At 40.3% G+C, this 13098-nt stretch overlaps 1 protein-coding gene across 1 annotated transcript in view; it reads right to left on the bottom strand.

The window, feature by feature from the left end:
* The window catches only part of LTK (leukocyte receptor tyrosine kinase), a 98692-nt gene that overhangs the window by 43075 nt on the left and 42519 nt on the right, over positions 1-13098 (bottom strand). The window contains exons 3-6 of the mRNA XM_085305528.1: positions 9833-9988; positions 8934-9156; positions 1937-2073; positions 193-330 (exon numbers count right to left, since the gene is read on the bottom strand). Of these exons, the coding sequence (XP_085161654.1) occupies positions 193-330; positions 1937-2073; positions 8934-9156; positions 9833-9988 (654 nt within the window). The remainder of the gene's footprint in view (positions 1-192; positions 331-1936; positions 2074-8933; positions 9157-9832; positions 9989-13098) is intronic.

The following is a 13098-nucleotide window of genomic DNA, read 5'->3' on the forward strand; positions in this document are numbered from 1 at the left end:
CCGTATTATCCTATAGAGGGTGAATTTTCAAAGAGAATCTTGACACTCAATTTACATACACAGGCTAAATTAATTCAGAGGGCAAAAAAATGAATTCATCTACAGATGGAATCAATTTAACTTATTTTTCATTCTATATTAATTCTCCTGATAGGTTGAAAATTCCCATGAAGTGGCATGCCACATACTCACCACACCTCACCCCTCCCCTTTCTTTGGCAGGGCAATCACTGATGAATTCACAGATTTGTAAGTGGCTGACACAGCCTCCAAGAAGGCAGGGGAAGGTGGAGCCTTTTTCATATATAGAAAGATCTTGGTTTTCTTTATCTAAAGGAAAAAAAGAAAACAGAAAAAAGCCCAGAGGTGAGGTAGCAGAATGTCTAAAGCAGGGTTTTGGATGGGATGAGTCTTCAGCCTTCACATGTATGACCTCAGAAAGTATTCTTGGGAATAAACTATTCTCACCTTATGTCAGGGGATAACTAATTCCTATGCTGCTGGCATATTTCTATCCTGGCTCCATGGAATCGAGACCATTAAGTGTGCTACTTCCCCTGCAGGTTGGCTTACTGTGCAGGAATTTCATTCATGCACCCTTATTAGTCTAGTCAGCTGTATTCTAGGACATTTGACTTTACTGCACAGGTACTCAGCAACTGATTTGTACACAATTTATAAGTCTGATATTTCCTGAAATCATCACTCCTAATGTACCTAGCCTGCATTGTGGATCTGTGCATGTAGACAGAACATGCCTAGGACTTCTAGACCTGAGCCCCATTAACAGAGCTCTGCACAGAAGTTCCACTGGGACTGCTCTGAAAAAAAAATGCACAAATTAGGTAACCACAGAAAGAAAAGGATATATCTGCAGAAATCAAGGTATGTGGTCTGGGATAGTATTTCTCCATGGCACTGTGTTGTGCTGCGTACCTTTATCAGCTTATTTAGGGACAGTTTGGGAGCAGTTAGTATAGCATTTCAAGCTGTATACAAGCCCTCAAAAACTCTGTAACTGTCAAAAACATTGCATTAAAAATATACTATTGACTAAAAATATTAATGACTACAAAAAAAATTAAATCTCTAATACAAGCAAAAATGATACATTATAAAACAGCTCTGTGAAACCAGTATTCTCTTGGATATATTTACATTCAAAGCTTTTCTAAACTGTCTGTAAAACAGAAGCAACAGCATTATATTAATGCATGAAAACCAGGAAGTGAAGATGATTATGTCTTTAACTTGCAGGCTGCCTGTGCCAACAGGCTTCCAAGAAGTCTAAATGACATCAGCAGAGGTTCTGCACAGGTAATGAGGACCATTGCATGACATCAGCAACTGGGCTGTAAATGCCAGGTAAAATTGAGCACTTCCAAGCTGAACACTCAACACTTTAGTGAAAATAATTACATTCTAATTACTCTCATTTTATACAGAAGTTCTCAGCCTGGCAGTAACAAGCAGATCCCATAGAGTACAGATCAACATTTCTTTTCCTTATAGATCTGGACCATGGAACCACAGTATAGAAAACGCTTTGGTGACACTGTAAAGCATTTTGTTATTACTTAAGAAAGAAAAATATTAAAATAATCTAGACAAATACTTTTGTCCATCCCTGCTGCTGGATGCACTCTAAAAATTACACAAAGCAAATCCAAAAAGCAGAGTGGATTACTGATATCAGTTTTATAATTCTGAACTTCAACTCTGCTTCAGAGCACACGTGCATGTGTTTGCATAAATAAAACACAAGCATATATGGCGCTTGATATGTAAAACATTGCAAGAAACCCTGGGAATAATTCAGCTATTATTTATCTCCCATCCAGCCTACTCCCAGACCACAGTCATCAATTTTGGTGAAGAAGATGCTCTTTTTTTGACTGCATTTGGTTATTCCAAACCTGACTATACTGGAACATACCAYGAAAGCAATTCCTGAGCTGCAAGGAGCCCACTGCCAGCAGTCCAGCCTCTCGTGCTCCGCAGTTTGAATACAGCAAGGTGATTTTAAAAGGTCTTTCTATTTGCCCAATCTGGGCCATCAGTAATTTCCATTTCCTGGAAGGCAACAAAGAGCTATCAGACATGGGCAGAGTACACTGGAGTCCAAGGAGTCCCAGGACTAAAGACTCTGCACTATATCAAATGGAAGTGATAACATTCATATGGGAACAGGCTGATGAACGTAAACTCCAGCATAACAAACAGTTGTTCACAGAAAACAAGTGGTGTTCAGCCTGACAAAGTTTATACCGAGTTTTCTCTGCTGCCGATCCTATTTCTGCTCTTGATGATGAAAACATCCARTCTTTCCCAAGGATTCTCAAGTCAAAAAGATGCTGAAATTATTACTAGTTTTGGACAACCTCCTCATCCCCAATATGTGCCTTACAMAGGTAAGCACATATACGCAGCACAAACCTCGATCTCCTCAAGCAAACATGATGTTTTATGTTCTGGAAGAAGCAGCCAGTAAACATCTGGCCACAAAGGTTTCTTGGCTGCATGAACTCCAGGGACCCTTTTCTGTGTATTCTCAGTCTAATCTCTTAGTTTGAAAAGGAAATATGCACCCAGAAAGGAAGGGGAATAAGAAAAACGATGTTCCAGAAAACACAAATTGCTCTGGGAATTTGCATTTCCCCATAGGACAAATGCCATAACCCCTAAAGAGCAGAGGTTTTTAAACTGTGAAATGCCTGTGGCAGCTCAGAGAAAGAGAGATGACCCGATGCAACTCTAATTTTAAAGACAATTAGGCATCAAAAGCTATAGAGAAATACCAAATAGGAATTCTCAAAGCACCTCACTCAAATTGGTCTGATACGAGTCAGGGTATCCATGTATCATTAAAAAAAAAAAAAAAGGATCATTAACACTACATTTTTTAAAAAACTGTCCTTCCATCTCATGTTAATAAGGCAATAAGAGACAGTTGAATGTTTATGTCATTATCTTGTATCGGGTGGGGGGTTTGTAGGAAGGATAGGARCAGAGGAATCCTTGCTCTGAGCTCTCTTCTGAAAAGGATACCAGACATATAAATTTGTCTGAATCCCATACATTGCTGATGTTGCTGCTGACACCCTGGACAAGTGACTCTAAGCCAATGCCAGTGGAGTGAAAAGGAGACAATAGCTGCTGGCAGGAGGTCAGCCCACTGTGTCAAGATGTGTTGCTATGGCTCTGCTCCTAGTAGTACTTTTTCATTCGGGAAATGCCTTCAGCTGCCATGCAATAACCATATTTTCTTTTCCAACACCACAAACAGATTAGAAGGCAACTGCCRGAGGACAAATGTATGTCTACTGAACATGACGGAACCACAGACCACCTAATCTGCAATCTGCAAAAAAAAGCAAAGGTAACTTGGATTGTTTATCACCTTTCCCACTTTTGCTTGCCATCAATTATCCACCTAATTCTTTCTTCTTGCCACAAATCAACCGTATTCTCTTTTCTGGTGAGAATTTGTTACTATCCGTTCCCACGGCCTCTTCCCATCTTCCACTTTCAGTCTTGTACGCATGCACAAAACCCCACAGATATCATAGACTCAGCTGAAGTTGAGCCATCTCTTATAAAAATTACCCTATTTCTCATGCTTCCTGTTCCATCATATCATATTCAAAATTTCAGTATAATTTAATTCAGCTTCAGAAGTCTCCAGCACTGAGCCACAACTGTTCGTAGAATGCAAAGTAGAATCATTGCTTTACTTCCATTTTGTACATCAGTGCAGCTTCAGGAAATCTCCAGCACTGGGACATTTATAAATATACACTTTCTGCCCTGCTGTGGCACAGCATCCAACAGCATTCAGCACTGACCCATAGCCCCCAACTTCCACTATCTTACTCAGCTTTGCATCCTGTCAGCCACAAAAAACAACAAGTTTTAATCAAACCGGTTCAATGAGACACTGAGGATACGGACAGCTTTTAAATCTTTTGAGTTTATCTATTAAGCATGCTAGAGCTTTCAAGCACTGAGACATAGTTCTACTGCCTCCACCAAGCTACAGTCTATCCCCTAGCTGAGACACCACTGCATCACCAATGTTATCATATCCCCAAGGGCAGGAACCTTCAGCACTCAGCCTCTAATTCACAGCCTCTGTTAGATTTTATGGTAGTGACTAAAGTGATTACTGYCCCACAGCTGCAAACAATGACCTGTTTAGCTGCTTCACCTTAATCCTACATGGTTTATAAGCCAGATACTTTGGATGTTTCAGTTTAAAGCTCATGTATCAAAATAAATGAAAACTCCTGGCAGTCTAAGTCCATATATGTCTGAAATGTCACAGCTGAGAAAAAGACATACTACCATTACACCATCTCTGCTGGAAGAACTGTGGCTTCTAGTAGAAGAGTATGCCCAATATCTTAAACGACCACATGGGCAAACTGGCAGCTTTTTAGCTCTTTTGAGTCAGAGCCCTTAAGTCCACTGAAACATTGCAGTACTGCACTGAAGAATCTCTAATATTGAAATTTGACTCCATTCATACTACCACAGCCAAATTTGGCAAGCACCCAGAATCCACAAAAATGACAAGCAGCTTTGCATGACATACAATACTTTGGTGTACAGATTCTCATAACCAGTCAGGTATTTCCTCTTAGAGACACCCTCCAAACTAAGATCCAACTGCAGCAAGTTTTCTAATTTTGTAAATAATGCATCCTCTTTGCTTGTTCTCGGTATCCAAACACAGGCTAGTCAGAGCCAATTTGATTTTCTTAATGGAATCAGGAATGAAGCCCATTGTCGATCTAGCAGAAGATGGATCATTGTAGCAAGCTTTCAGAAAAGCACGGCTTGGCAATACCTTTACTATTGATTTTATGTCAAGTCAGATCTCAATTAACAAGATAATGTTACTCTTCCAAATTCAAATGTTAAAACTGCTCTTTATGTATGATGTGGCTGCCAGAGTCTGACACCATTATGAGAAATTTTTAAGGATATAAAGGAGTTGCAAGCAACCTGATGCCCAATGCAAAAGAATTCAAGACTCACTATGCAAACCTGTGATTTTAACTTTTGATTTTTATTTTCAGCATTAGCCTCTCAGTCTCTTCTGCTGAACAAAAGCCTTCCTTCCTCCTTACCAATCATTTCTGTGCAATGMCTTCCCATCTCTAACAAAGGGAAGTGATTATGAATTTGAAGAAAGACTACAGTGAAAAGTTCAATAAAATGGAACAGGAAAATTGAAAAACTTTCTGAGTTAGGTGAACTCACTACACAGGTTATTGCAAAAAGGTATGTTAAACGATTGTAGGCTCAGTTAGTGAACACACAAGTTAGAAGAGATTACTTTTTATATGTATAAAAAGTTGTTTGCTCCATATCTTCACAAGAATGCAGTTCAAACCTCTAGACTTAAGAAAGAGACCAAAGAGCAGAACATATGCCTCCTCTCTTGCCCTCACCAACCAGCTAGAGAGTAAAGATCTTTCCTACTACTGCCAGTGCATTTTTGGGTGCAATTTTGACAGAAGCATGAGGAGCAGTAATTCATACTCCCAGATTAGCATTCAAAATGCTAGTCTTATACAACAGCTAGACAGCTTCTCATTTTTCTAGTTACATTTTTTAATAAAAGTAGCTGTGGTCATTGTTGTTAGTATGTATTAAGCATTTTCTGAGGACGCTTACCAGACCACTCTTTTTCAAAGGTTTATGTACTAGGACACCTGATTCAATAATTCCCAACAACTTTAATCTTTTCTGTATGTTCAGATCAGCTATATGGCAATGCTTTCATGTATGATCCATAGCAGAAGTTAAATAACTCCTGTGGACAATAACAAACAGATTTGACGGTAGAGAGGAAGTCTCAAAGATGGTAAGTTTCTACAAGTCTCTTGGAAGCTAGCAGGGCATTTTAACGCACTTCTGCCCCTCTTCAAAGGGAAGACTGGAAAAATTAAGCAATAATCCTTGTGTGTGTAGTTGGCTAACTGATCATCTATCCATGAACTTAGCCTCAAAATTGTTGCTTTTTGGTGGAGACTATCACAGCCAATGCCTTGCATTTCAGAAGGAAAAATGAACACAATAAACCTAGCTTATTGAGCACCCCTCTGCCACTGAAGAGGCAAAAATTATCCCTGTCCCAAAGGAGCTTTTTCATTTTCTTTGGAGTGTGTGCATTTACAGTTGTAAGAAACAAACTCCTTCCTGAAATAATTGTGGCCAACAAGAAACACATGCACGTGAAACCACTCAGAACCAGAGCACACAGGAATTGGAAGAATTTTCAGCTGTGATTGCTTTTGGTTCTGTGTAGTAAAGAGGGAAAAAGGTGGGATAAGCAAAATAGTCAGAAAGACAACAGACACAGGGTGAGCAAGCATCATAACTGAAATCCTGAAGAAATGAAGATAGCTTTCTGAGCCAAGCACCAGATGAAAAGGGCTTGGACTTTCAAGCAAAGCTACAGGCTGTTGACGTTTGATCCCTCTGAGATCATGGGAAACATAATTTTACGTATTTTTTGTAAATATACAGAATTACGAACATCTCACTCCCTCAGAAGTTTTCTCTCTAATGGTAGTAACTCAGAATACTCACGCTGGGGGCTATATAATAACAATAAAATAGTATGTGTTTGCCCTACTTGTCTGGAGGACTCAGTACCTGGAGATTCAGCTGTTCCTGTCTTCATGTGTGTCTAAAGTGCATGTATGAGAAAATGAGTGGCAGCTTCAACACTACAAATTTGATGATAAATCTTAGCTGTCAGTTATGTGGATGGGAGAGTAACTTTCTCTCATGACACATATTTAAGCTTTTGGAAACTGCATGATTGATGTATCCTGATGAAGGATGAAACAAGAGCAGGAGAAGATCTCTAGGATCAGAAATAAGAGAGTTCACTGAAGTGGTCTGGTGCAGCTAGATTTTATGATGAAGTATAGCTTGATTTTAGGATGGCAGAAGGGAATAAAGCAGAATTTTCTGGAGTGTCTGGTAATCTGAAAAAATTACAGTTTTTTCTGTACCTAAATATCTATTCTGACATCAAGACAATTCCTTCACAGTGATCGTCAGAGAGTAAACTATGTACTACACACAGGCATCTACCTCAAGTTCATTTACTCGTTATCCTCCTTGTTTCACTCCTAATTGTGCAGCACTGTTTGGTTAACACACAAAAGCTTTTAGAACTCCCACTCCATTTGCAAAGCCACTTTTGGAAAGCTGGAACACTTCAGGATAGTCTCTGTTCTTGGCAACTAGAATTGTTAAAATCTTAATCAGGGGAGAATGTTCATCTTCGATCATCTGTCTAGTAGGAAGCAGCTCAGTCACTATGTAAAAGTAAATTTTGTTCTGCTTGCATGGAGATTTTCCTGGACTTGTGCAGAGATTTTGAAAAGTTTCCCTGTAAAAGGTGTGTGTGTGTTGGGGGGGAGGTTTTGTCACCTTCCATCTTTAAGTCCTTAAAACTAAAGTCTCTGGGCTTATCAGTGCCTCATTTTGCTCACCAAGGAAAAGTAATACCAATGTCTATGATGACTTCCAGTGGAGCTAAATTTGTTCAAATGTATGTAAATGCCACCATGTTCAAAGAGAGACGATGATCTTAATTTCATGTAGAACTCTTTTACAGTGCTCAAATAAGCTGCTAAACAACATTTACAATCCATTCTAGGGACATTGCAGTGATAGAGATGGTACCTGTTCCGGGCAGACAGGTACATCAGACGGGTTTCATACAAGATAACGCATGGGAATGGAGCTGTGGCGTTAGCTGCTTATGCCAGAAAAGGGTGGTCAAATGCTAAAAGCAGAAAGGTTATAGGTATGAAAAGGATGTTAGAAACTGACCCCAGAAAAGGGGTCAAGATTCCTTATGAAATTGGCAAGAAGAAGGGGGAAAGAGTAGCCAGGAAGGAAGTGAGCAACAGCTAAAAGCAGGAGAGAGGGGGATCTAAAAGGAAATAAATAAGTTGTTTTAGTCAAACTCTGCTATCTTTGGCTGACCAGGAGTCTTGACTGCACAATCCCATGGCAGCCTGGGGAGTGCCAAAGAATTCAAAGAAAACAAGAACTGGGATCTATTGCTTTAATTCTCCATGGGAGTCAGTCAGGTGATGGAAACAAAGAGCCCTGTTGTGTGCCTGATGCAGGTTCTTACAAGGCAGATTGCTGCAAAGGAAGAAAAAGCATGTAGAAAATGTCCCCCCAAAAAAAAAAAAAAAAAGTGCCATGTGGATTTTTCTCCTTCTTTTCTGTTGTAAGTCATTTCCTTTGCCCATTTCCCTCCTTACTGCCTTCTGCTACACGCAGGAATGAGAAAGTCAAACATGGGGGTGACCAAAGAGAAAAAAATGCAGGATAGATCTAGGGTTGCTAGGGTTGCTGCATTTTTTTTTTGTCTTCCTTTCTTCCTGCCTCTAGCCTCTGTTTGTCCCCCCCCCGAACTCTGCAAATGAACCAAATGTGAATGTTCCTGAACTTTGTAGACATTAGGAGGAAGAAATTCACAATAGGTAAAATTAACCCTACCTCAAAATGAGAAATGGGACCCTTGTAACTCTGAGAGTATCCATTGAATACTTAGAGCAATCAGTCATTTGCCAAGGCAGTCTCGAGGCTGAGTGCATTTTAGACCTATAATCCTAGCATCAGTGAGAGGGTCAACCACTGACCCTGTCTAATCTGAGGGAAGAACTCTTAATCAAATATATTCTTTGCGAAGGGGACACACAAAACTTGTATCTGCTACAGACATCCTGTTAGGGAGCTGCAAATTTTGATTCTGACAGTCCTACTTTCTTTTTCTGGTGCAATAGAAGCAATAGTTTCAAGAAGGGAGAAGATATGTGTAAACAGTGGCCTGAAGGGACTCCACCCTACCCTGCAGTTCAGATTAAACAGCTGCAGATTGATTGTCTTACCCGGTATCCTCCTCATGGCCGACTCTCAGAGGAATTATTATATTTCTGTTTGTCTCCACATGTCTGATTTCAACTGTGAACCTCTGGAGGAGAGGAACAGTATCCTGTGAATATATGGCCAGTTCCAGGAAGCAAGAGTCCAAGCTCCCATGCAGGACAGGGCTATGCAGGCTGAACTCACATCTGTCTGGGAGCCTACTGGTATTCAGGAGGAAAATGTCTCCTGTGAGAAAGAGAGAGAGAGAGAGAGGAAAAAAAAAAAAAAAGAGGGAGAGAAAGACAGACAGACAGTGTGGATGGAAGAGAGATTATAAGAGGAAAATAGATAGGATTGGGTTGAGGAAAGAAATCATGAGAAGAAAGGAGAGGAACATCCACAAAAAGTAAAAATAATAGAAAGAATAGCAGATAAAGTAAAAATGAAGGAAATAAGAAGTGATGAGTGATGGAAGGAATTAGGAGAGGAAAAACAAAACAAAGCAGAGTGAAGGCATATCCAGCAAAACAAAAGGCAACAACTGCAAATCAGACAGCAAACATGAAGAGCCAGCCCTCTCTAGCAAAGGACTGAGTTTCTTAAGAAATATCCAGTCTCTGCAGGCAAAAGTAGCTTATGATAAAGTAGATACAAAAGAAGTATATAAAGGGTCTGGCTGTATGTGTGGTATGTATATGCACTACCCAGGTAGTACTCATATATAACATGTATGTTATATGGCTCTCAGTGACTGATTCTCTTGGGCACAGACACTGCACAGACGAGTCACATACCAGAACCAGCATATGGCAGTATTGTCACTGATGCACAACCAATTCCTGCTGCCACCACCCCAGAGCTATTACAGGTGCTGGGGGAAAGCAGAAGTCCTTTCCACAGAGGCAATCGTAATTCTGCCTACCTTCAATGTCTCCACTTGAGGAGCTGTTCTCCAGAAGCAGCTGCTGCCTCTCCTGAGACACTAGGACACCAATTGAAGATAACACCCAGTCTGGTTTTCCAAAATCATCTGTAGACATCACCCAGGAGCAGCTTGAGCCGATGATGCATGAGGTTTCTGTTATGAGAAACCAAAGATTTCATTGGGTGTGGCCTTCCCCAGTTCAAAGATGGGGGTCAGACTGGAACATGAATGAGCAGATTTACAGTGTATGGGGCCAATTTTTCAAAAAATTTGAAGAGTTGAAAGGAAGAAAGAACATTTGTCTTGTGCAGTAACAAAGAGTCTCACCCAGGCAGGTGAAGGAACATTCAGAAGGAAAAATAACCCTGTAAAATCTTAGCAGGTGTAAATCAACCCCCAACTGATTCACCCACCAGTTGATCTCCCACCAGTACTACGTGAATCTGCATCAGCGGAAGATCTGGCCCWCATGTACTTGAAATCCTGAATATCTCCGAGTGCAGCAACGGTATTGCAACTGCATGGATTTAGCATTTTGGCAGAGAGAAACAAGGGAAACTCTGAGGTTAACCCTCTCTCAGCAATAGGAAGAGTTCAAAAGGGTCTCGAGCAGAGCAACTGAGCAAGGTAGGCTATATATATATTTTTTTCTTTAAGCAGTTATGGTCTCCTGCAGTGGAATAGACAAGAACGCCCTCCTAACAAACCCCAGAGTCCATTCGCAGCACTGAAAACACTAGATCATCCTGGCCAGAATTTTCTATAACCAGCGTATTATGAACGAGACAAAAAGTAATTCACTGTTCTCTCATCAATCTAATATAAGCTCCCTGAAGGGATATCAGCTGCACAAAGCCCTCCCACACAGCATAGGGCTGAATACATATGGTAGGCTGATATTAACTTTTGTCATATTTATTTTCAGTAGTAATAATAATATCACAGTAGTAACTGGAGGACCCCCAGGCAATAGGCAGAAACAGTAAGAGACCAAACATTCCTATCTGCGATCCTGACAATTCAGAGGATTCAGACCTTGCCAACTTTAATGACACAACATTTAACCTTTGGTAGAGAACAGGTCTAAGGAATAGGATTAAGATTAGTGATATAACAAGGACAGGTGGCTGCCCAGGCAACACAGGCAGGGCAGAATTCAAAACATAAAAACCTCCAGAAGATTGGTCATATTTTAACTGCCAGTGAAAACTGTAATGGAAGTTCCCTTTTAGTCAAGGTAAAATCATGCCTCTTTAGTGTTGTAAATAAGTTTTCCCAATTTTTTGAAGTTAATTGTAACTACATTTTTAAAAAACATCACTCAGTGTGCAGAGGCAAGAGAAACACAGGACATTGTGGGGTTGCATATCACTGGGGTTGGAACAGGCTGTGACTCTGGCCCAAACACACATCCTCTTCCAGTTGCAGCTGTACAGCATCGCCTTCTTGCCACTGGAGGTTATTTCCTCTCTCACCCTACCAGCTGAGCCATCACCTCAACAGTTTTCCCTGACCACCTCATCAAACTGAGGCAGGTTAGCATAGGTCTACTGCACTGTTCAGCCTATCATTTTTAAACAGAAACCACAAGTGCTGCACTGGCAAATCAGGGATGGCAGTGCGCAATGGCAGCTTCCAGCAGGGCATAGRAAGGAGGAGAAGAGCAGTTCTCCTGGCTCAGCTGGATCTAGGGAAAGACGTCTGCGCACAGCTTCAGGCTATGGTTTGATGATCCAGCAGAAGAGCTCTAGGGTTCTCAATAGCAGATCAAAAACTCCATGGCGATATGAGACAAAGCAGAAAAGCAGAGACCTAATATAGACCTGTTGTGTGGTTTCAAATTCTTTAAAGTTTGACAAGTTAACTCAGTATTCACAGACTTACTGTCAATAGTAGTAATATTTATATCAGGTAAAATCTATTTGGTCAGAAAACTCAGAAAGGAATTACTCTCGTGACAGTGTGACAGTATAAGAAAGCAAAGTGAGAGCTCGGGAAAGAAAAAAAATCCTTTCCTTTTTTAAATACAGGTTTACTAATATTTAAGACAAAGTTATTTCATAAGTCCTACTAATGCCTTCACTTGCAGTAGAGAAAACTGTAGCAATGCAGACTTAATTCTTGGAATATGCTTCACACAACAAAGCACTACACACTGTACTGCTTTGTTAATCAGTTCAGATAAGTGGACAMAGTGTTTTTCAAAAGCACCTAATTCCTATACTCTCTAGGCTGTATAAAGCTGCCCTGCTRCACCCTAAGGCCAAAGGGGGTCTGAATGCCTGGAAGCAGGGTCTAAAACTGATTAAGGAAGCTGTTGACATCTGGTGAGAAAAAGAAAAAGTCTCTGAGCTTTCTGGCAATGGATCATTTGCATTATATTGTGAAGAAACGATCCATCAATAAGAAGTCGCTGTTTAGTGTAAATCATCAAAAAGAACAGAGTACACTCATGTGGTCACAATATAGAAGAATGTTGAAAGTTGCAAGCTCTAGTACACTAACAGATGCTTCAGATCCAGATTTGCTTAGCACCAATGAACCTGAGGAACTTCAATGGCAGGTCCCCAAAAGTCAAAATGTATAGAAGTAGAAAGAAAAACATAAAATAGAAGAAAAGATTCCTCTACTACTCCAGTCAACAAAGGAGATACTTCCAGATGTTACAAATATGCTCTGAAGAAGCTTAGATTGAAGAAATCTCAGGAACATTTGCACATGTCAGAAAGGAAGTTCACATTTTCAAGAACTGGRTGCCATTTGCAAGATGGTACTATGAGAAACTTATGCCTGGCAAGGCTAGGTCAGCTTGCCACCTCTTATGGTGAAAGGATATGCCTCTTCTAGCACGCACAGCCCCTTCTTTCAGGAGTCAGGAGTCACTTCATGTTCTGAGTTTCCACACAAAAATGATGGATGGCAACTGGCTCATTTATCTTTAATGACAAGGCCTTTATGAAGTTTGGCATTTGTTCAATCTGTCCTGGGACCACAGTAAGATCCTTCTTATCTTAGCAGGATTTTGTCCAGCTCATTGGGCTTTTACAAAGCCTAGAAAAAGAAAATTCTGTTTGAAACTAACTTCGGTAGCTTATTTTGTATTTGCTGGAAAGCAGCCTCATTAATTAGCTTTTATTCAACAGCTCCCCATACCCAAATCTGTTTGTGTCAAAAGTTTTTTTTTTTTTTTTTTTTTTGGTCTTAAATAAGAAAGCAAGGCATTTCCTTGAGGTTACACCAGCCTTTCTGAGCCTTTGCTCCAT

The sequence above is a fragment of the Rhea americana genome, unplaced genomic scaffold (assembly GCF_003343005.1).
Source record: "Rhea americana isolate MKP2758 unplaced genomic scaffold, rheAme1 scaffold_102, whole genome shotgun sequence".
Classification (NCBI taxonomy): Eukaryota; Metazoa; Chordata; class Aves; order Rheiformes; family Rheidae; genus Rhea; species Rhea americana.